A 24,653-nucleotide genomic window follows, 5' to 3' on the forward strand; every position below is an offset into this window, starting at 1 on the left:
CTCAACCATCCATTCGGGGCTATGTGCGGTCGAGTTCCATTTTCCTGATTGGAAATGGACGGTCGACTTCCATTGTCCCGTCATGTTCTTGGGCCCATTCAGCCCATGCCTGTTCAGGTTTGGGTTATATTACGTGGGTTGGTGCTGCCACTGAAAATTTATTCAGATTCAAATAACCTGGATTAAACAAGTGATCCTGCTTTTCCTTCTGTGTAGGTTAAACTGATTGTTGTGGATTCCTGTTACAACCATTGTTACATGCTTCCCCATTATACTTTGCTGACTGTAATAGTTAGCATGATTTGTCTGGCCATTGTGACTAGTATGATAACTGTTGTTATATTTCCTATTCTCTGAAGGGGCTTTTGCATCTTCATGTATTAAATCATCTAAATACAACATAGACAGGACTTTTTCTATGTTTGACTTGGAAATATTTCAATTTCTCGCAGATATGAATAATCAATTTCACTTTTAAGATCCTCAAGACATCATGGTATGACACCGGATTTTCCCTCTACCAGGTCTTGTTTAAATATTTTTCAAAATATTGTCAGAGACTTCCTTGGCATGTCTAGAATGGTTCGGGATTGAATACTTCTTTGCACAATTATTCTTGCCACCATTGACCAGTATTTTTCAGGAATACCCTCTCAAGCTCGTCATATGTCCAGGAATATTCTGCTACTTCCATGGCATCTGGCGTTGATCACGGCAGAGTTCCACAAAATGATTTTATTAAAACAATGGGATGCACACTTTTCGCATCTGTCACAAAAACTTGAAACTACCAGTGTCTTTTAGCTTTCCTCCCTCATCATTGTTGTAGAGAAGGGCACCGTCTCTGTACCATTGTGAAATGTGCAATACAGCTGCTGGCACTTTGGTTTGCACATGGAGAATTTTGCTCTGTGTTGGCTTGGAAACAAAATTTTCCTCTGAACGTGGTGCCCCCAAACTGTCATCCTGCATGACAGCCTTCACATCAGCTAATTCCTTTTGATTTCTTTAAACTGTTAGCTGACGACATTCCGTCATAGCTGAAGGTCCTGATTTATCATATCATTTGCTTTTTGTAACTCATTATTGACTGGGTTATCAATTATCCCTTGGATCTTAGTGTCAGCCATTCATAAAATTTTTTCATCTTTGATCAGCGTCCAAGTAGCAACATTGTTGAACTTTTTTCACTGTTATTCAGACTGATCACAATCATCTTATCTTGCTCAGCAATGACATTATCTACTTTAATTGACAACTCTGTAACTGTCTCCAACAACTTGGTCGGTGTGTGTTTCACTTCTGTTAGTTTGATACATAGTTGTCATACTGTTTTGGTTATTCTAGCATGTGCTATTTTCAGAGTGGCTATCTCATTTGATAGTCCTTTCATTAACACATAATGTTAAGGTAAAAGTTCATTGATTTTGTACACAATTAACATCTTGTTTATTTGATATTTTGTTCTGTTTGTTGTATAACTCTTTATTTTTGTTAGCAAACTGTAATGCCTTATTATCTGGCTTTTTCGTAGTAGTATCTTGGTTTAATGACATGTCATTCTGCTTTTTCATGATTTCATCTTGCTTTAATGCCATACTATCCTGCTTTTTCATGATTTCGTCTTGTTTTAATGTCATATCATTCTGCTTTTTTTGTAATAGGGTCTTGCTTAAATAATATGTTGTTCTGCTTTTTCATAAATTCTCCAGCAGAGTTAAGTACTGTGGAGCTGTCAGATACACAGCGTACTTTACTGCACTTTCGCATGATACATCACCTGGAAAATCTGTCCTGGATATGTTTTGTTTAGCAACTTGTTTGTCATGGATTCTTGATTGAACACTGTAGACTATTTGTGGACTCTCATAGAAACTGCATGGGGAGAGAATCCCCATAACATGTCCAGTATCTCCTTGATTGTGTGCTGTGGCACTTGTATTTTCTGATTTCAGTGTCCACAATCCTGAGAGCCAGAGATAATATTTAGTACTGTGATTGTAATCATTTTTGTATAGCAGTGTACATAATTGGTTGTATAAAATGCAAGCACATGCGACTTTCTTGGGGTTGCAATCTTCACTATCATTAACGCACATAATTTGTGAATAACAGTTCTTTAGTTAAATAGTGATTCTTAAGGTACCAAATCTTGTGTATACATTTTCTATGTATCCATAAAACAAGTTTATTAATCATATCAGTTGTTCTGAATTATTCCAGACTATTTTTCTACTAGATGATTCTTAAAACCTTTATGGAAGTTTTCACATTTTTTTGTGGCTTTTTGTTTTGAAATAAATACTGCTCTGATGTTCTGAGAATCGTGCACTGCAAGGGAATGCATGTTAACAAATTGAGTACTTCTTTGGTTCTGTAAAACATTAATGAAAATGAGCCAGTGAAATGTGTAAATTTCATTCTTGCTCAGGGCATGGTTTTTTCATTAATCATATATTCAGCATTGTAAAGGAATGGTGGCACATATTTTATTACAATTTATTTAATACTGGATGTGTAATTAAAAGTAAATTTTGTATTACATTATGCACTGTATGCCCATTCATTTATTTCAGTATCTGCTCCTGATGAACAATGGACACCTTTAAAAAGCCAGAAAGGGTTCCACCAAGGAAAACAGTAAAGGGTAACCAACAAGATACACACTACTGTGCAAGACTCGAGTCCTCTGTAACATCCGCTTCCCCATCAACATCACTTTGTTCACAACAGTCTAAATGCAATAACTATAGCTATGCTGCGAGTTTTTACAAAAGTGTTATAAATAACAGTACTTTATCCAATGACTCAAGAGTTCTACATGATTCTTCTCAATTACATAGTTCTGTAAAGAAGTTTGGTGAAACTATGTGGCTTGAGCTTATAAATACTGCCAGTAAGGTAAGTGCTTTCTTTATATAGCTTTATTTTGTGATTTCAAAAAAATAATTTCTATATTTCTTCATAGTGGCAAGATATTTATGTCACTAGTATTCCCCAGAAGAAAAAATTGTTGCATATTTTGCTGTTACACATTCTTTATTTGTGAGTTATCTTCAACATTCTACAAGTACTGCTAGGACATTTATGCGTATGGTATTGAACAGTGATGTAGTTATTAGTCCTCGTAAAGTTTGGAGGTATAATTGATACTTGGAGTATAGTGAACTACTTTGCAAGATCGGATTTAGGTATGCAGTTTATAACTGAAAGAGTAAAATGAGAGTATTGGTTAAAAACAGTCTTCGTTGCAATTTTAGTTTTCTTATTTTTCAATGCTGCGTTTTGCCTTATTTAGGCATCCTTAGGTTATCTTAATTTGGTATTTCTTAGAAGAATCCTTTAGTCAGTGTAGCCAAAGGGATTGATCGAATATATCAGGCCAACATCGCCTTAATTAAACTCAGTAAAAACAAAAATATAAAATTTTATATTTCTAGTTTTTACTGAGTTTAACGAAGGCGATGTTGGCCTGATGTATTCGACGATGCCCTTTGGCTACACTGACTAAAGGATTCTTCTAAGAAATACCAAATTAAGATAACCTGAAGATGCCTAAATAAGGTGAAACATGTCGTTAAAAATAAAAAAATTAAAATTGCAACCAAGACTGTTTTTAACCAATACTGTTAGGCACTGGTTTGCTGTATACCACATATGGATTGGAAGAATTTCTAGAGTAACATGAGACTTTTTTGAAACAAGTGAAAACATTGGTCTGGACTAGGAGTTTATTCCAGGTACCTGTCTAGTATGGACAGATCTCCAGTTGTACTGTGTAAGTAGGGCCTTAGGATTGATTCAGAATGTCAGCTTACTACAAAGACATACCCTTTCATTTCTAACAAATGCCTGAATTGGAAATGCACTGTTTACAAAACACACGATTCTGGTTCAGGTCTGCACTCTTCAGTAACTTGAGGCAAATGTTTGTAACAGTATACACTTAGCATCAAATGCTGTCTCCAGATTATCTGCGTAGGTCATTAGCAAGTACTGTAACATTTTACTAGACTTAAAGATAAATTGTCTGTGTTGACCTCTTTGCTCGTGGACCACTGAACCTAGTAAAAGGAAAATATAAGGCTCTTCTTAATCCATGAGTTTCATTCGCCTTGCGCACTGTATTACAGATTTATTAAATTGTTAATGGGTGTGGTGTGAAGTCATGCACCAATTTTTACTTAATTTTAAAGTTGTATCAGTGCTATTATGAACTATAAAAAATACATGGAAATCACAAGTTGTGGGCTGACTGCTTTCTTTAACTGCCCATTTTGATTTGTACATCATCATTAGATTAATCAAGGTTTGGATGAACACATCATACATAGGTGTGGAGTCATCTACTTATCCATAAAACAATTTACATGACTGGATGCTTGTTTTCCCAAGGATGGTCAGTAATCACTTACTTGGCAGTAAACATGCTGTGAAATGAGCAACACAGTCTAGTGAATAATATGAACATTTACAGGGTGTTTCAAAAATGACCGGTATATTTGAAACGGCAATAAAAACTAAACGAGCAGCGATAGAAATACACCGTTTGTTGCAATATGCTTGGGACAACAGTACATTTTCAGGCGGACAAACTTTCGAAATTACGGTAGTTACAATTTTCAACAACAGATGGCACTGCAAGTGATGTGAAAGATATAGAAGACAACGCAGTCTGTGGGTGCGCCATTCTGTACGTCGTCTTTCTGCTGTAAGTGTGTGCTGTTCATAACGTGCAAGTGTGCTGTAGACAACATGGTTTATTCCTTAGAACAGAGGATTTTTCTGGTGTTGGAATTCCACCGCCTAGAACACAGTGTTGTTGCAACAAGACGAAGTTTTCAACGGAGGTTTAATGTAACCAAAGGACCGAAAAGCGATACAATAAAGGATCTGTTTGAAAAATTTCAACGGACTGGGAACATGACGGATGAACGTGCTGGAAAGGTAGGGCGACCGCGTACGGCAACCACAGAGGGCAACGCGCAGCTAGTGCAGCAGGTGATCCAACAGCGGCCTCGGGTTTCCGTTCGCCGTGTTGCAGCTGCGGTCCAAATGACGCCAACGTCCACGTATCGTCTCATGCGCCAGAGTTTACACCTCTATCCATACAAAATTCAAACGCGGCAACCCCTCAGCGCCGCTACCATTGCTGCACGAGAGACATTCGCTAATGATATAGTGCACAGGATTGATGACGGCAATATGCATGTGGGCAGCATTTGGTTTACTGATGAAGTTTATTTTTACCTGGACGGCTTTGTCAATAAACAGAACTGGCGCATATGGGGAACCGAAAAGCCCCATGTTGCAGTCCCATCGTCCCTGCATCCTCAAAAAGTACTGGTCTGGGCCGCCATTTCTTCCAAAGGAATCATTGGCCCATTTTTCAGATCCGAAACGATTACTGCATCACGCTATCTGGACATTCTTCATGAATTTGTGGCGGTACAAACTGCCTTAGACGACACTGCGAACACCTCGTGGTTTATGCAAGATGGTGCCCGGCCGCATCGCACGGCCGACGTCTTTAATTTCCTGAATGAATATTTCGATGATCGTGTGATTGCTTTGGGCTATCCGAAACATACAGGAGGCGGCTTGGATTGGCCTCCCTATTCGCCAGACATGAACCCCTGTGACTTCTTTCTGTGGGGACACTTGAAAGACCAGGTGTACCGCCAGAATCCAGAAACAATTGAACAGGTGAAGCAGTACATCTCATCTGCATGTGAAGCCATTCCACCAGACACGTTGTCAAAGGTTTCGGGTAATTTCATTCAGAGACTACGCCATATTATTGCTACGCATGGTGGATATGTGGAAAATATCGTACTATAGAGTTTCCCAGACCGCAGCACCATCTGTTGTTGAAAATTGTAACTACTGTAATTTCGAAAGTTTGTCTGCCTGAAAATGTACTGTTGTCCCAAGCATATTGCAACAAACGGTGTATTTCTATCGCTGCCCGTTTAGTTTTTATTGCCGTTTCAAATATACCGGTAATTTTTGAAACACCCTGTAAAACTTATAATCTTTGTGTACCTAAGGGATAAAAACATACAGCGGTGCTGGCAAGCACTAAGAGTTCTTCTCCTGTGTAATCATAAAATTTATCATTTGTTGCGCTTTGAAGCAAAATATTTGTACAATGTAATGAATAATAAAAAGCAAAAATACAAAAATGCATAGTAGTTCTTCATCCTTGTTACATGCTTCTTCAGATTGAAATTTGAGTTTCTACATTTACGTTATTTAACTAGAAAAAACTCATTGCAGCAAAGTACCACAAAATGCAGATGGGTTTGTTTAGAGTTATCTTAAAATAAAGTTCTTATTGAACAATCTAAAAATTTCAAAATCAGTTGCCAGAGACTGCAGTCGTGTGTGTGAGTTGTGTTTGCATGCGCGCGTGCGTCTGTGTGTGTGTGTGTGTGTGTGTGTGTGTGTGTGTGTGTGTGTGTGTGTGTGTGTTGTCTATCTTTGACAAATGCCTTGTTGGCAGGGAGCTTATTTGTAACAGTCTTTCTGTTGTGCCTATCTGCGACTCAGCATCTCCGCTATATGGTGAGCAACAACTCCTTTTCATAATGTTGTTACATTCCATCTTGGATTTTCCATTGTTTGAAAAAAGTTTCAAAAATTACGTATTGATAGGGACAGGAAAATTGTGTAAACAATAAAACAAAAACATAACGTGTATTCTGTGATTTTTAGTAACACAATGCAAAACCACTTTACTAACATAAGTTTAAAAGAAACTGGAAAACCTGACGCTTCTCTGCACCTAATAAGGAAATAATAAATCGTTTACAATACACACCGAGGGGTAATCCCTTTGACTTAAATTTTTGTGACGACAACAGCAAGGTTATCAAGTTCAGTTAAATTGAATAAGCAAATTGTAAAAATAACTCATGGCAGTAAAACAATATCAAATGAACAAATAAGCACAATAATAAGAGACTGTTGTTTGAAACAGTAACACAAATAAGCAGTTTACAAGACAGTTACAAAATAATAATGGTTTTAATTATAATAAATTAATAATTTTGGTGTAATTAGAAGATGACAGTTTATGGCAGCAGAAAAATAAATCATTATTAACTTCGAGGAGTTGTTTATTCATCTATTGAATTGATCAATAAATGATAGATATTGACGTTTTTATGTTCACCTATGATGTGAGTTAATTGCGATTTGGACCTGCTGATCAGATCCAAATAACCGTGCTTCTTTTCTTCTCAGTTGATGTCGTTTCCTTTGCAGTGTCTTAAGTGCTAGAGTGCAAAAGAGAGATGCAATCCTTGACCAAGAAAATTTCTTCTATCAATGATCCAGCCATTAATGCTCCTTTATATATTGAGAGATAGCTCCCCTAAGATATGTTTAAAGCAATCGTATTACAATTGCATGAAATACAGATGTCTTGTCTCATTAGACTGCACAACATCAATACATTTTGACAAAGCAAAATGTCAGATTGGGAAACAATATGAGAATGACAGTTTAAAAACACATTTGTTTCTGCTCACATGTTGTCATTATTGTTATTGTGAGCACCATTCTTTCATGGTCGCAACACATCTCCAAGCTTGACATCTAAGAACTAGTGGCCCACACCAGGTGGAGACTCTGAACTTGTCATTCCATCTTACAGATATACTGCACCCATGTACCTTATATTACCTGCACATATTAGTAAACTATTTCTCCCACAATTCCACAATTTGCTGTCTGAAACATAAGTGTGTGTGTGTGTGTGTGTGTGTGTGTGTGTGTGTGTGTGTGTGTGTGTGTGTGTGGGAGGGGGGGGGGGGGTGAAATACATCAACTGTATTTCGTGCATTAGGACAGAGAGTGTAACTCATCATTTTCCCTAAAATAATGTGTTATATCTCAACTTTTACACCTCACCCCACACAGTCTGCTGGAACTTGCCAAGAAACATGATAAGCTGGAGTGGCTGATGTGTTCTGCTACATAACTTCAGGTGTGAAACAGCAATATAGAGTCATGCTCAGTATCACAACAGCAAGCAGGGTGGAAGGCTCTACTGGGCCTGTTATGTTAAATAAAATATTGGGCTAGTGAAGCCATAATACAGATGGCAGCTCTATGTAGTGACTTGTTGCTGCTCCTGTGAGAGCAGTTCGTTGTTGTTAGTATCTGAAAAAGTGGTAAGACAGGATGTGTATTGAGAAGGAAGCTAATTTCTGGAATGGATAACAGCAATGGTTCGATAGTGACATTTGAAATTTCTTTCATTTGTGCTGAGAACAGAAATTCATGTCCCAGGATATTGCAACAGGATGCTCTGAATAGAAGTCTACTGCTATTCAGTTTTGTTTGGTACTTGTGGAGAGCGAAATTCCAATTAGAACACACAAGTGAAACCAGAATGGCATATGGGATGGCATGTATCTAGCTGATTCTTATGCTGTGGAACCAAGGTTTCATTAATTCAACTATCAATCTGGGACCAATCGAATTTGTTGTCTAAGAGACAAACTGTCTTCATTATGTTCCAAGAAGAAATGGAATCTGCAGAAGGTGGTGAATTGCGCCACTTGTGTAATGGGTATCACCAATGTCTAGTTGGAGGCCAGGTGTGTGGAGCAGTGTTGGAGTGTGCTGCTTCGGTGATGGTTTAACAATGGGTGTTTTGGTCTGCGGAGAGTGGGATCTTATTTCTGCAGATCTTTCGTAACAACACTTTAGCCTTATCCACGATACTGGCCTACAATCTGCGCTTGTGTGATAGTGCAGGTTTTCAAATTTCATAAACTTTAGTGCAACTTCGCAATACCAGACAACCTAGAAAATTATCTAGTGACAATGTCTTTACGTAGTAAAGTAATGCAAACATGCGGCAAATCCATTCAATTGTAGAGGCAGGTAATGAAATATAGAAGAATAAATAAGAGTGAAACGAGGCTGAAGAGGCCATACTGGTTAATTTTGGAATAACAGCATGTAATACGAAACTGTAAAATTAATGACACATTTATAGCACTTGGGCCTACTAATCAGATGGAACTGAGGTACATTCACAGAGAACAGTGGTGCACTGTGGAGAAAAATTGTCAGCTGTGTGGCTGGCATTGTTTGATGAAGGCCATAAGTCCCCAAGGGACATGATACTGCCCTTGGCAAGCAGCCCAGTGGAGCAGGAGGTCTGTCCAGCTAGTGATAATATGAGACTACCATGTTTAAAAACCTGCAAGGCACAGAGGCAACTTTAGAACAATGACTCATATGTAACATTTTAGCAAAATATTCTAACTAATGAAGGCCTGACGAGACGAAAACACAGAGCAGAATCTTCAGTTCATTGAAATAGATAGTGTTGTCTCCCACTTAAGATAAAATTTGTTCTTAATCCCTAGACCGTAAATTGTACGGGGTAACAGAATGTAAATTATACCAACAGAAATGGCATCTGTTCTAAACAGTTCTGAGTTTTGCTGGACCCACTAAAGGAGATGGTATATTGCTACCTTTATACTTGGGCGGCGATCAAACTGAGCAATAATCCTCTGATCTGTAGTTTGACATTGATAGGCAACGTGAAATGCAGTATCTGTAATGGTTCAGTGCAGGGGCCTGTAAATTTTTGAGATCTTCTTGTTTTCATGGCACTTTGTCATAACATCCCATGATCTCCTACTTGGTATAGCAGCATCCTATCAGTTTTACAACTATAGAGCTGTCTCCACGTTCGGCTGCAGTGTCCTGCTGAATTCTCTTCCAAATAAATGTTAATCTTTTAGCCAGGTGCTTCACTTTGCTGGAATTCATTTCAGGAAGCAGCTTCTAAGTCTTGAAAGATGAATGCATTTTGTGATGAAAAACGATCTCAAAGGGAATGAACCCAGTTGTGTTGTGTACTCTGGTGTTGTATGACAAAATTACATACGGGTAATAGACAATCCCAGTCTGCGGGCAAGCTAATCATTTTGTAAGACAGCATTTTAGGTACTGTTTTACAAATGTGCTCAAACCTGCCATTACTCTTAGGATGAAATGTTGTAGCTCTGAACTACTTTATTTTAAACAGTCAAGATAACTGTATGATAAGATTGGACATAACTTTTGTCCTTTGCCCTCTGATAATGGCCTCTCAGATTGTTGTACAAAATAAGTGACCAGTGCTGTCACAACTGTTTCAGCAGCCATGTCTTCAGTGGGTTGCACAATTAGATAATAAGAGAAATGGTCAGTGATAGATTAAACATATGCTATTTTTGACTTTTGTTATTTTTGACTGTTATGGCAAATGGTCCCACAATATAGTGTGCTAAGACTTTGAAAGGCCCAGCTACCTCAGTTATAGTTTCAAGAGGTATATTTGGTGTTTGTTCTTGCACTCTCTTAGCACAATGGAGACAGTTTTGAACATAATATCCTACATCATCTTTTTCTTTTTTGTTTTGACCACCAATAATGGCCTGCCATATATGCTTGCGTGGCACTTTTCCCATTATGATGTGCCTGTATACTCTCAAGACTTCGTTGCACTATGTGCTTGCCAGTAGTCTCTGGATTTTGTGAGCAATTTCGTGGTGGCTGTATAGTTCTCCACGAAACGGTGATAGTAATTTATTAACCTGAGAAATCAGTTGCAATTCTTTAATGTTCCTCAGTGCTGGAAAATTGTTCACTGCATTCCTTAATTGTGGGTCTGGTCTTAACCATCTGCCAAAATTATGTGGCGTTGATAGTGCAAAACTGCAATTTTCAAATCTAAAATTTAGATTAGCATCACTAAAATGGGTTAGTATGTTTCTTAGTTACTTTGCATGTTCTTTCATTGAATTTGAAGAGACAATTATGTCATCCAGGTATACTAGTCACATGGTTGGCTGTAAACCTCCTAAAAGTAAATCAGCAAAATGTTGAAATGTAGTTGGCGGTGGGGTTTGGGAGGCCAAAGGGCTGTCTTTGATATTCACATTGCCCAGAGGGCACAACAAAAGCTGTCTTCTTTCTGATCTTTAATAGCTACATGAATCTGATAGTAACTGGGGCGTGGCGAAGAATTTGCATTTTCCAAGGTGATTGAAATATCAGCATTTGCAAAAAATGCTGTAAGCTTCTCGTCTGTAACTGATTTTGTTGGGAACTATCACTATATGTGACAACCACGAACTGAAAGAAGATTGAATTACTCCTGCTTTTAGTAAATCTGAGGTATTTTCGTCTGCTACAGGCAGTGACAGGGTATGCAATATGTTTTCTAGGCTATAGTCTTAAGTATTATACATAGGAATCTTGTGGTACATTAAGAAGGTTGACAGAAGCTGTTTTTTTTCGTCAAATGAAGTTGCAAAGTCAGCTAGAATGGGGTACAGTTGATCTTGATCTGCTTTGCACAGATGTTGAAGTTTCTTTTCGATTCCTGCGTTTATAGGTGACATAACTGAGGTGGAATTTATGTACACTGTTCTTCCAGGTTTTTCATTTTTCTTCATGTGCTGTTGTCTCATAAATATTTACTTCATGCTCTTTTGCGGGTATGGTACCCTGGGGAATTTTAACCATCTGCTTCCAAAATTATCTGTGAGCATAGATAATTTTCTCCACTGGCAAAAATGTACCCTCTGTTGTCACGCTTGTTAGAGATAAACTGCGCTTCACAAGCACCTGCTTACCATCTAAAACTACATTTCGTGTTAACGAAACCACTAATAAAATATCTCTTGTTAAAAAATCTTTCTTCACCTCTCCCCAAATGATTTCCCCAGTGCCCTCTGATAGTTTCTTGGCTTAGTGTGTCTTCAATTCTATGGTTCATCGTCTAGTGAGTATTTGGAACGTGGCCATTCGTTGTGGACTCCCTCGCATAATTATAATGGAAACATTGTCAAAATGGTGGATATTTCCCTTCAATTTATACTCCTTATGTTAAGAAGTTAACTATGATTTGAAAATGGTGCAGCAAGTCATTGTCTAAAATGACATCAAAATTATGGTCATGCTTCCAAACTACTTAGAATTTGAACTGGTACTCCTCCCACCTATTTCCAGTTCCACATTTTGTGACTCTGTGGGATAAATTACCTTTTTTCACAATCCACTTAGTCCAGAACACTGATTTTAGGTCTCGACAGTGAGTAAATTCAACAGACAAAGCATTTATCTGTATGCCTGTATCAGTGGGAAAGGTAGAAGTTCTGCTGTTCATTTTACCTTGCAAACTTATGTTTGCCACCCAATTGATTCCTATCTCTCTTATCAGATAGGCTTTGCGGAAGGGGAGCAGGAGCAGTGGCAGAACTGTGCCCATCCACATTTCCTGTATTCACATTCCTTCGAGCCCCTTGATGACCTGTATGATTAGCTGATTGGTGTTGTAGAGATGGACAATTTTCTCCCTCATGTCTGATTTTTTTTTTTTCTAAAATAAGCACATGCTGGTGCCAAACACTAAGGAACCTTGTAACTTTTGGTAATTTGCAGTGAGTGCAGCACACTTTGGCAATGAATGCACGTTTAGTGGGCTTTATCCTGGTGGAAGATTGGACAAATTGCTGCACCCCCTTTGTGAGTCATATAGCTTGCCTTAGTGTACTTGATGAATCAAACTTCACCTCATCACATACCTGGGTGGGTCAATCCTGCAAATGAGTGAATCTACACAGCAAGCTTCTGATTCGCTGAGTGGTATCTCATTCCTTTCATTACTTTCCATTAGTACATATGTATGGCAAGACACAACTCTTATTTGGTCAGCAAATCACTCGAAATCCTCTCCTGAATTTTGATATTTAATGGAAAGATTGTCCCTATAGTAGCTGGTGGTATTTATCTCCATATCTATCCTCTAAGCCTTCTACAAGGACTCCAAATGTCTTGGTATTTCTCAGCCCTTCCGTGGAATCTACATAAGCATAAGCAGCTCCTTGCAACATCATGCTGGTATCTCCTATAAACATTTAGTCACTCGATGAGGACAGTTTCCCTGTATTCATTAAATTTTGTATGAATGTGTTGACATTTTTGCCTGGATTAGAACCACCTATGGGAAACACAGAAATGGGGAAGTTAGGCTAGTTTTGGGCACAGTGCTGTTTAGCAGCATCACATGTACTAATGCCTCATTAAGGTGCCTTTGCAGATCATCATTCTTCACACGGAACTGCTCCATCCATGCTTGCAGTATTTTGGATCCATCTCCAATTGTCTCTGTGACGTGGTTGAGGGAATCCCTTTAAACTAGACACTAACAAAAAAAAATTGGCAGCAGATCTTGGTGACATCAATGGCAGAATTGTCCATTGGCATTTTACCCCTACAAGTGAAGCTTGCCAATTAAATATCTTGTAATTGAATAGATAAAAAAAAAATCCAGTCACCTAGTGGCGGCAGGAGAAAGGTTTTACTTGTGCAAGCTTTTGAAGCCACTGGCCCCTCCTTCCGGCAGAAAGATTGACAGGGTGGCGAGAGGGGTGAAGGGAAGGAAACTGGAGATGTCTAGGGAAAGGGATAGAGTTCAGAAAAGTCACCCAGAACCCAGCGTCAGGGGAGACTTAACAGATAGGATGAGAAGGAAAGACTCCTGGCATCACTTGGTGAGTATATTTTTTACCTATACAATTACATTATATTGTCAGAAATAGGTTATTTTCATTGTTACAATTAAATGCGTGGATTGACAATCAACTGGGCAGCAACACAGCAGTGATGCCAGGTGTCAGGGTGGCATTGGGACATCATACTAGTGATGTGGCCTTGTGCGAGGAGGCAGACGAGGTTGGATGGCCTTGTTAATGGCATAGGTGGAAGTGTGGCATTGGGTCTGGGTTGACTGTAGTGGGCAGCCTGGACTGGCTGTGATAAGCACTTGTCTGTTGCACCCACCACAGCACATTGCCGGACTGTCCTGCACAACGGTTTCTCACATCTGTTCAGGGCTTAGTAATTTGTTTGGAGCACCTCAAAGCTGAAAGTGGGTCAAATTTGGCTTATCACTTCAGATGCCAGTTTGTACACCTACTTGGGGGTGTAGTCAGCATTGGAAAGCGATGTGGGCTTGTAATTAATATACATACACATGTTGGGGAAAGGAAACCGTATCAGCTTATTTGCTTATAGGACTAACATTGTGAGAATTGTCAAGGGGACAACAGAAGGTAGATTCAGTAAACCCAGAACCATGTTGGAGCAGAAGAGAAAATGCCAAGATAAAGAAACTGAGCCATTTAGCGTCTGCTCTAGGCGGCAGTTTGGAACATAAGAGAGAGATGTTCTTCAGCTCCAATAGTGCTCAGTGTCTCAAGTCAAGTGATCCTGTGGCATGATTTGTTTGGTAGGTAGATCTTGATGGTGATGATTTGGCCTAGTCTGTTGTGAACCGGTCCATTATTGTATCAGTGGCAAGGTGACAAACTGAATGGCAGCCCATTTGTAAAATTAAATAATAATAATTTCTTGCTTATGGAGACTGGAGGGGCACTTTACAAACAAACTACTATTAAATAACAGTTTTAGCTACGGATGTGACAATTCCTTAGCCTTTTACACAACTGTTGTATAAAAATGAGTGTTTGTGAGATCCTTAATATGGTGCATCATTTAAACTATATAGTTTCATATTACAAAAGTATAAATATGAAAAACACCAATATGACACTTTAGTTTTGTGAACATGTAAGTTAAAATGGCATCTGGTATCTTTTAACATAACATAGATCCCAGCCTACTTAGGCGAAACATGTTATTCATCCATAAAACCGTGTATGATCCCTTCCTCACAATCAGATAAAGATGTTCATGTAAAAACATTATTTAGGTAGTTAGTATGTAAAGAACTCCCCACTGTGCTTACTTTGTGGTGTAATATGTGCAGCGCGTTGGCTATAGTGCATCTTCACCTGCAATGAAGGGGTTACTTACGCATAGGGGTCGCGTCTTGGCAGTGTTTTGGAAGGCAGAGAGAAAGAGGCACTGCCTGCGATATCAACACCCTGAAAAAGCTGAAGAGAAATGTCACTCTCTTCTGTGGTATTATGAGATTCACTTCAAAAATGTTGGTCTAGTTAGTGAGATCTATTTACCCAATGTATAGGAATGTCACATAAGAGCAACAAAATACAGAAGAGTTGTTTAAAATGCAGTTACATCATTTCATGGCTTGGAGACTAGGGAGCTGTCTTACAGCCCTTGACCCCCTGCAAATGGAAAGAAAGTGACATTGTGAGAGATGTTGGCAGTGTATAGCAGGTCCTTAACATCAAGAAACTACAAGAAGGAAACTATAAGAGTATACTCAAGGTAAATGTTTATGAGTAGCATCAGGGTGACAGATCATTGAAATGAACATGTTTTCTCGGCTCAGGACAGCCATGAGAATCCCTCTCTTTTTCACCGTTAAATTTCACTATCAATAGATCATGCTGTGACCACAAGCTTCATTCACAAAATAGTAAAAATAATATGGAATAACTATTAAAATAAATATGAGGGTTACCCAGAAAGTGGTGCATCACATTTTTATTCTTCAATAATTATTTATTGAACACACTGAGAAATACGCAAAGAAAGAATGTTGTTTCTTCTACACACACTATTCTTCCACATAATTTCTGGCCTGTTCTATGGCCTTCTTCCAGCGAGACACGAGAGTGTGTGTAGCCTGTCAGTGCAACTCGTTGTTTTGGTCTCAAAACCATTTCTTCACTGTAAGAATCACATCTTTGTCATCCTCAGAGCGTCACCTACAAATGCCATTCTTTAATGAGCCAAGCAATTGGAAGTTGGGGGTGAGCTAGGTCAGGGCTGTAGGATGGATGAGGTAAGACTGTCCAACCCCGTTTAATGATGATTCTGAAGTCCTCAAACTTGTGTGGGGTCGAATGTTATCATATAGAATCAATCAGTCGCCTGGGTTGTTATGGTGTCAAAGTCATTGGAAGCTCTTCTTGAGTTTGGTTAATGTGTTCACATATGCTTCAGAAATATTGGTATACTGCCTCTTGGCATCACATCAAAGAGTGAGAAGATTTTGTTCTATCATAAGACTGTGTAGAACTCATTGTGCACAAACTTTTGAGTAATTTGCATCTTTTCCTGATTGATAGCTTCAGGGTCAAGTGTCAAGTTGTTATGCATTGGTCCTTGTGAATGAGCACATCAGCAAGCTGCACCTGGTCAAGTGTGATAGCCACGGATGGCCTCCCCGAATGACGCAACCGACTTCTCAGAATGGCCTTACCATCTTTGCCCAGTGACTAACTGAACTTCTGTTGATTGCAGATGCTCCATAAACTAGATGCAAATGATTGTGAACATTCCCAATAGTTTTGTTCTTTGCTGTGAGAAGTTCAATGACGAGGCGCTGCTTGTAACTTACATCATTTACAGACACTATTTCAAAACATTGCTACAGCTATGCTACCTGTCAGAATAAATGGAAAATTTGGGTGCACACTTCGGAAATGTGGTTTGAGTGGATGTTTTGACAGTTGCTGACAGGTGTCCAAGGAGCACGCATGTCCGTAAAATCTTTACAAGACTGGTTAAAAGTGCTGCTGTATCTTGTAACACGAAGGTTACTTGATTGAAGCAGGTTTGAAGATGACGTAATGTACCGTCGAAACTTGTAGCCTAAAATTAAAAATAAAATCTAAATAACGGCATTTGGTATTGTTTTATAGGATATTGACCAGCCATAGTCCCACACTTCTGCCAGAAGGTGGAGTTACATTCACTACAGACATTAGTCGAGTCCATGCCACGTCGTGTTGCGGCACTTCTGTGTGCTCGCAAGGGCCCTACACGATGTTAGGCAGGTGTACCAATTTCTTTGGATTTCCAGTGTAATTCTAATGCACACCGCATATGTGACAACATCACCTGAAAAATTGGTGCTGAAAATTGATCATGAACTATGCTATGAATTGTTGTTGGACCTGCATAGTTTCACAATTCCTACTGGTTTTCCAGAATCACATTGATGTTTTGAAACCACAAAATAAAGTCCTATACCATGCATGGCTAGCTGTAAACTAGCATAGCGTGCTTAGCTGTCTGTGGTCCCTTGTGACAATTGTTTTCATTTGAGGATTCAAATTTTAATTTTTCACTAGTCCAAGTTGTTTGAGAAATTTATTTACCTGCATTGTTATTATTCCTTTATAACTGCCTTATTAACCCTTCTATTACTACTAATTTCAATAAGGAAAAAAAATAGATGAGAAAATCCTGCAGATGCATTTGAGAATTTTGAACACAGGTTCTCTGCTCTCCGACCAGATGCCTTGGTTGCTGCATCAGCAGTAATTTCGTTGAATAGCATTAACTTACGTGTACATGAGTGGCAGTTGTAATATTTTCTTTCATAAATTCCTAGGAAAACATTTGCTGTTGGACCCCACCTATGATGATAAAAAGTGCTCAATTTTCAATTGTATATTGAACTGGTCAGTTTTGAGTCGAATGCGCATCATGAACTGTAGGGATGGTGTTCTCAAAACTGGTGTTCATTTTATGTTGTATACAAGCAGGCTGCCAAATATGAGCTGAATTGGTTGGCTGCATCTGAAGCCTTCTCCTTGTCCATGTTAAAATTTATGGTTTAGGCTACCGTTTTCGCATTGTTGTGAAGTACTGATCAATTGATGGTAAAAAGTTTCAAAGAAACCATTGAAGCTATAACAGTGCTTTAATTTGAAAAACTTTAAATGGTGTATGGTTTCTTTAGTTGATTGCATTTAATGGGTTTCATATAAATGATTTCCTTTTTCTTCTGTGATGTCAAATATAATGTAATAGATAGGTATATTTTCGTTTCCATAGCACTGGAACAGTGATATAAGATATATGATACATCAGAAATAAGCTATTGGAAAGTAATACCTAACTCCTGATAAATACCATCAAAATTGGCAGAAAGTGATACCAGAATTGATAGAAAACAGAAACAAATAGGCAAAAATAACTCAGAAATTGGACATAAAATAAAATTGAGTTTTCCAGTCTCCGCTTATTAATTGGTAGGCAGACGGACAGACATTATTTCCACAACAAACTATTTATTTCTTTGAGATTGTGTGCTTCACTGTTGTATACTGTTATTTTCACCTGATTCTCTTATCTTGAATGTGTTGTCATACAGTGTATGTCTAAGTATTTCAAGATCTTCTGCGTTGGCGAAACATCCAAGTGTTATATCAAATATTGATAGAAAACGTTCCTGCTTACCATGCATCAAGGAAGGCATTCACACAGATGAGGAAAACCTAGTCAAGGAAAGCATAGCCTTTTTTAAAACTGAAGTTGTCTTAATCTGCCAAAAGAGAAGAAAGTAACAGTATTATGAAAAGAAAAGTTGCCACTCACCATATGGCGGAGATGCTGAGTCCTTGAAAGGCTGTCACAAAAAGAAGCTCTTGGCCAGTAAGGCCTTGCTGGCCGAAAGCTACTTATTTGTGACAGTCTTTTTGTTGTGGCCATCTGCGACTCAGCATCTCCGCCATATGGTGAATGGTAACTTTCCTTTTCATAATATTGTTACATTCGATTCTGGATTTTCCATTGTTTGAAAAGTGAAGAAAGGTTGGATGAAGCAATGCATACTGACATTAAACAGGATAAGTTCTCAAGAGTTCCTGGAGCAAGGAAGAGGTGAACAACACAGTAAGAGCAGTTGTTTTTCCTTTCATTCTTTCCATTTAATTTCAGTTACTATTCCTGCTCCTGTACGTTCTTCATTAGAAAGAATCTGAAAGATGGCACTATTATACCTCACTGTTTATTCCTGTATCTACAAGTACTTGGCAAATAAAAATTATTTTTAATGACATTTAACTGGAGTTTTGTATAGGGTGTAATTTTTGAAAAATATTAAATTCCGAGGATGCACTATGACTGACCACTACTTATATTTAGGAGGTGAAATTGCCAGTGCTGCTGATAGTCACACATAAAATGAGGGGGAATGAGGAAGGGAGAGCTCTCATAACTTTGTTTGTTTCCCAGGGAGGAAAGATTCATTGCTTGGGGAGGACTGGAAGAGGAGAATTAGGTTCCTCAGACATCAGAAAACTTAACAGTTGAATACCTGGGAATATTTTTTTCCCCACCCCATACACTTATAAGTGTCCATCAGCAGTACTTGAAATTTCACCTTCTAAATGTAAGTACTGCCCACCCCATCTGTCTCTTTGTGATTTTATACACAGTCCAGTCACAGTAATGTGACCACTGCCTTATGTTTAATGTCAACATGCAGTAACCACTCACAGACAGCAGCGTTAGCATTGGAGGGTATATAAAGTGTGTTGAGGGGGGAGGCAGAAAACAGTGCACACAATGTCGTAATGCTGAAATGGAGCGATTTATTGGACATCATTGGTTTTTGGGCCAAGTGTGGAAGCATTTCTGAAAAGGCTAAGCTTGTAAACTGTTCACATGCCACTGTGGTGAAAGTATACCATGCATGGTGAAATAGCGCTCTCCAAAACTAGCATGCAGGCAGCTGTGGTGCTGCAAAGGACATAGATGACAGGGTGAACAACAGCTGCAGAGATATGTATGGGTGAATGAATGTGCAGCTGTTGAGCAACTGCCACCCAGATGAACCAAGGGGCTACCTACAGTGTCTCTTCAATGGCTGTCAACAATTGTTGCTGGATATAGGCCTCTGCAGCAATGGTCCAGTTCATGTACACATGCTGGCTGCTGTCCATCAGCAGCAAAGGCTGGAATTGGCATGCCAGTGCTGCAGTTGGATGTCCACTGAGTGGCAAAAAGTGGCCTTTTCAGAATAATCATGGTTTATGCTCCATCAGACAGATGGCTTTTGGCATGTAGTGCTGCAACAATTGTCGGAAAGGTTCAGGCTGTTGGAGGGGGTTTATGGTGTAGCGAATGTTTTTGTGACATTCCCCGGGTGATCTCATCATTCTGGTAGGCACAGTGGTTCAACACAAGTATGCATTAATTTTTGGGGATCACGTCCACCCATACATGCAATTTATTTTTCCTTGGCAAGATAGCGTCTACCAGCAGAACAATGGAATGCGTCACACAGTTCGTAGTGTAAGTGCTTGGTACCAAGAGCACCAGAGTGAGTTGACTGTCCTCCTGCTCCACTGCTTGCTCCCCCCCCCCCCCCCCCCCTCCTCGCCTCCTCTGTCCCCTCTTCTGCCTGAGTTTGAATCCAAAACTCAGTCAAGAATATGCGGTGACTACCTTGATACTGTTTGTGCCATGAATCTTGGATCCTCAACCGAGAAACATAGTGCACTTGGCCATGGCAATGGAACTGGCATGGGTCCACATCCCTGTTGGTACCTTCCAGAACCTCATTGACTCTCTTCCTGCATGTCCGAACTGTGAAATATAGTTATTTGGGCTTTTCACTGGTGGTCACAAGTGGTTTTGGGCCAAGTAGCTGTCTCAAGTGAATTTTACTTTTAGATAAAATACTCAGACAAATTTCTGTGGTTTTGTTTGCAACAATTTCTTTCTTGTTTTGTTCTAGTGGCAGGTTGAGGGATTTGCTGAAAAGTGCAAGGAAATGAAAATGAGGGCAGCTCTGTCAAAAGGCAATTTACATAAGGTAAGATGGCATAAAGCATCTTTTTAAACACAAGAACATGATAATGAAAACCTATCACCATGATGCATTACAATGTGTTATGTTATTATACAAAGTGCATCCGAAAATTTTGTTGAATGGTCTCAGAAAATAAAGAAAATGAGAGTTACAAACAAAGTAATCACCATTAGCTACAACGCATTTCTGACATTAATTGTAAAGCTATTGAAAACTGTCAGTAAACACTTCTTTTGAAATCGTTTGAAGTAACGTAGTCATGCATTGTTGGATGTCCGCATCATTACAGGAGGTGAGACAAGGTGCTACTAGTACTTTCCGAAGACCAGGCGACAGTCATCTTCCTCACCTTCCTGGGATAGAAATTCGTGATGGATCAGGACCTTGCTTTCGAAAAAAGCGATCAACACCTTTAATTTTGGATTTCAACAGAAGACTCTTTGGGAGGCAGGGAAGACAATGAACATCATGCCACTGACCAGCACTTGGTCTCAGGATGTAATTGGTAGCACCATGTCTCATCTCCTGTAACGCTGCAGATATGCAACAATGTGTGACCACAGTGCTTTGAGCAATTGCACAAGAAAAATTGTTGACAGTGTCCAACAGCTTTACAACTGATGTGAGAAGTATGTTGTAGCTAACAATGGTTACTTTGAAGGCCAAGACTTGTTTGGTGCAACTCTTCTTGCTTGTCTTTTCTGTTCAGATCTTTTCATCTTTGAATAACTACTGCAATCTACATCCATTTGGCTCTGTGTGCTGTTGTCAAATCTTGGTCTCCTTCTACAATGTCACCCCCCACCCCCCTCCCACTTCCCTCTATTACAAAACTGAAGAGTTTTTTCTGATGCCCTCCTCCTTAGTTCACAACACCTGGAAATCTGAAAGGGAAAGTATTTCCCCTCCAGAATATTGCCCCCAAGGGGATGCCATTGTCAAACCATATAGTATAGGTGGATACCAGTGGTGTGTAATGTTGATTGTAGCAAAATTGGGAGTCGCACATGCTCCTAATTTTGTAAATTCAAAGCATGTGGTCCACAACACTTGCTGTCAGAATAATTCCGAATATGAATGAAATATTTTCATTAATTTGTGGGTTTGTGAATGTTTTCTAAGGCAGTTCCATGGAAGAAAATGGTCTACACTCAAAATGAGGTTATTAAGAGTTATATGCATAGTGTCTCCAAAAACCTCCTGTCTTAGCCTTTTTTAAGAAAGTGGGAGTATTGCCCACTACCAAACATTCTCTCTCTTTAGTCATAACTTTCTCACAATCAAATGTACCGCAACCATAATGCAAGAAGAAAATGTGATCTACATTGTGATCTGATGAATTTTTCTGTAGTACAGAAATGTGTGAAATAGGACTAGCACTGAAATCTTTTAACTTACTTGGAAGTAATAGAAATTCCTGTGAGATAATAAAAAATTATATGAAAGTAAGAAGAAGAAATTTTTTGTAATTATCATGTTGTTCTCTTAATTATTTTTGAAAGCAGAAAAATTTGGGGTATAGTCTGATTTGTTCGTTCGAGATATGTCTTTCTGTTTTTGTTTGTACATGATTAATAATAAAATTCCTCTAAATTTGATAAATCCATCACAATGTTTATGTAATCATGGAGCAGTGTTATATGATTCGTAATAAGGTTTAATTTTATATTTGTATGTGACTGACATGTATGTAATACTAAATTAAATTTCTTAACAACTATATGAAACATGACAGTTTCCTGCCTACCACATGGAGGAGGCACTGAGTGGCAGTCAGGCACAATGAATGATGATGACTGTTGGATAGTATAAACTGTCAGACAGAATCCGCTTTCAGATATTCAAACTAAGCTTATCACTTCTCTTCACCCTCGTTGTATTTTCCTGCTCCTGCCTGCACCACACATATATACACTTGTCTTCACCCTCGTTGTATTTTCCTGCTCCTGCCTGCACTACACAGATATACACTTCCCTCCACCCTCATTGTATTTTCCTGCTCCTGCCTGCACCACACATATATTCTCACATATTCAGTGACATAAGTTACAAGATACCTTGCCTTTTGTTATGCTGAACTGAAAAGCTTGACTATCTGTTACATAGCATAACAGGCAAGGAGAGACACTGCTGTCAATGTACTGTATGTTTACCACCTATATGTCTATCAACATACTATATGTCTCATATGTTCCTACTGTACCTTACAGGAAACAAAAACGTTAAATACCAACAGACCAGAGTTAGGAGTTAATGAAAGACTAATTTCAATGATTTTCTTCTACCATAAAATGAGGAAGGAAAATAGTAATTCACAAGAATCACAGCCAGTAAAAACATTCCTCGTGATGTGCACATTTTTGTATGACATGATGTGGAGTTGTAAATGGATTTAGTGACTGATCTGCAATTTCATTTTTCCCCACAGCAGTTTAAGCTCTTCACAACTGACACATGGTTTTCTACACTCATGTCAAAGTAGTTAGTGGTTGGAGATAATATAAACAAGAGTTGAAATTCCACAGTTCGAATATATTAGACTTTACTGAGGGATGTTCAGTGAGTCACTAAGAAACCGATAATCACATCTCCAGAGAAGGGTATGACAAAAACTGTAAGCATATTTATTTATCGGTATTAACATGATTTTATGTCTGTATGCGAACAATGTTGTGCATTAATGTAGTCCTTGTAACTGCACTTAGATCCATATAATTTTTCCTGTTGTTTCCAATTGTCAAATATTTATGTAAAACAAAAACCACTAACTATTTGGTCGAGTACTAACAGCATTTCTGTGCTGGTGGGCTGGACTAGCATGATCCTGCTTTACACTCTGTATTATGAAGTACTAGAGTTCACTGAGGCCAACCATTTTCGGACTGGCTGTGTGACAGTGTCCGTCCACTGGCCCTGCCAGGTGCTAGTAAAGCGACAACTGTTTGGTGGGCATAACACTGATGATTTTCTTGAGAGGTGAAGGTTTCATTCTTATTGTCACCTCCACTAGTTTCAACACTGTGGTAGACATAACAATTAAAATATTAATTTAAATGTAAGATGAATATAAGGCAGCTGTCTTGTCAGTGCTGCTACCTGTTTATAGTTCTCATACATTAATACCAACAACTAAAAATGTTGACAGTGAATAGTAAACATTTACTGCTGCAGCTAAATGATCGAAAACCAACTTTTTTATCATGTTAATTATTTGATAGAATGTTCAGATGTAATACAAACACAAATGGTTATTTGAAGCAACAACTCAGAACACAATTTTGTTGCTAAAATTACAAGCTTACTTATTAACCGTGACCAGTGAACAACATAGATCAACAAAAGCAAAAATCAGTCATTTATGTCCTGGCCTTATCATTTTTGTGTTGCAGTTCTGTATATTGCTCACGATGTGTATGCTACTAAAAAGAAAAATGCATATGTGACTTTAATGTACTGAATTGAAAGCGAGTACTAAGAAGATGTTATTGTGATCATTTATTATTTAGTTGTTGTTGTTGTTGTGGTCCTCAGTCCTGAGACTGGTTTGATGCAGCTCTCCATGCTACTCTATCCTGTGCAAGCTTTTTCATCTCCCAGTACCTACTGCAACCTACATCCTTCTGAATCTGCTTAGTGTATTCATCTCTCGGTCTCCCTCTACAATTTTTATCCTCCATGGTGCCCTCCAATACTAAATTGGTGATCCCTTGATGCCTCAGAACATGTCCTACCAACCGATCTCTTCTTCTGGTCAAGTTGTGCCACAAACTTCTCTTCTCCCCAATCATATTCAATACTTCCTCATTAGTTATGTGATCTACCCATCTAATCTTCAGCATTCTTCTGTAGCACCACATTTCAAAAGCTTCTATTCTCTTCTTGTCCAAACTAGTTATTGTCCATGTTTCACTTCCATACATGGCTACACTCCATACGAATGCTTTCAGAAATGACTTCCTGACACTTAAATCAATACTGGATGTTAACAAATTTCTCTTCTTCAGAAACACTTTCCTTGCCATTGCGAGCCTACATTTTATATCCTCTCTACTTCGACCATCATCAGTTATTTTGCTCCCCAAATAGCAAA

The 24,653-nt window shown here is 38.7% G+C and overlaps 1 protein-coding gene across 5 annotated transcripts in view; it reads left to right on the forward strand.

The window, feature by feature from the left end:
* LOC126473876 (uncharacterized) overlaps window positions 1-24,653 on the forward strand; it is a 320,808-nt gene that overhangs the window by 15,059 nt on the left and 281,096 nt on the right. Inside the window, exons 1-3 of one of the 5 annotated variants that reach the window (XM_050101211.1) lie at window positions 2,850-2,901; window positions 20,489-20,566; window positions 22,992-23,177. In XM_050101211.1, the coding sequence (XP_049957168.1) occupies window positions 23,166-23,177 (12 nt within the window). In that variant the 5' untranslated portion in view covers window positions 2,850-2,901; window positions 20,489-20,566; window positions 22,992-23,165. Of the gene's footprint in view, window positions 1-2,576; window positions 2,902-10,199; window positions 10,219-20,488; window positions 20,567-22,991; window positions 23,178-24,653 lie in introns of those variants that run through there. The other 4 variants (XM_050101208.1, XM_050101210.1, XM_050101213.1 and 1 more) reach the window with 4 other exon arrangements.

This window comes from Schistocerca serialis, chromosome 4 (assembly GCF_023864345.2).
Source record: "Schistocerca serialis cubense isolate TAMUIC-IGC-003099 chromosome 4, iqSchSeri2.2, whole genome shotgun sequence".
In the NCBI taxonomy this organism is placed as follows: Eukaryota; Metazoa; Arthropoda; class Insecta; order Orthoptera; family Acrididae; genus Schistocerca; species Schistocerca serialis.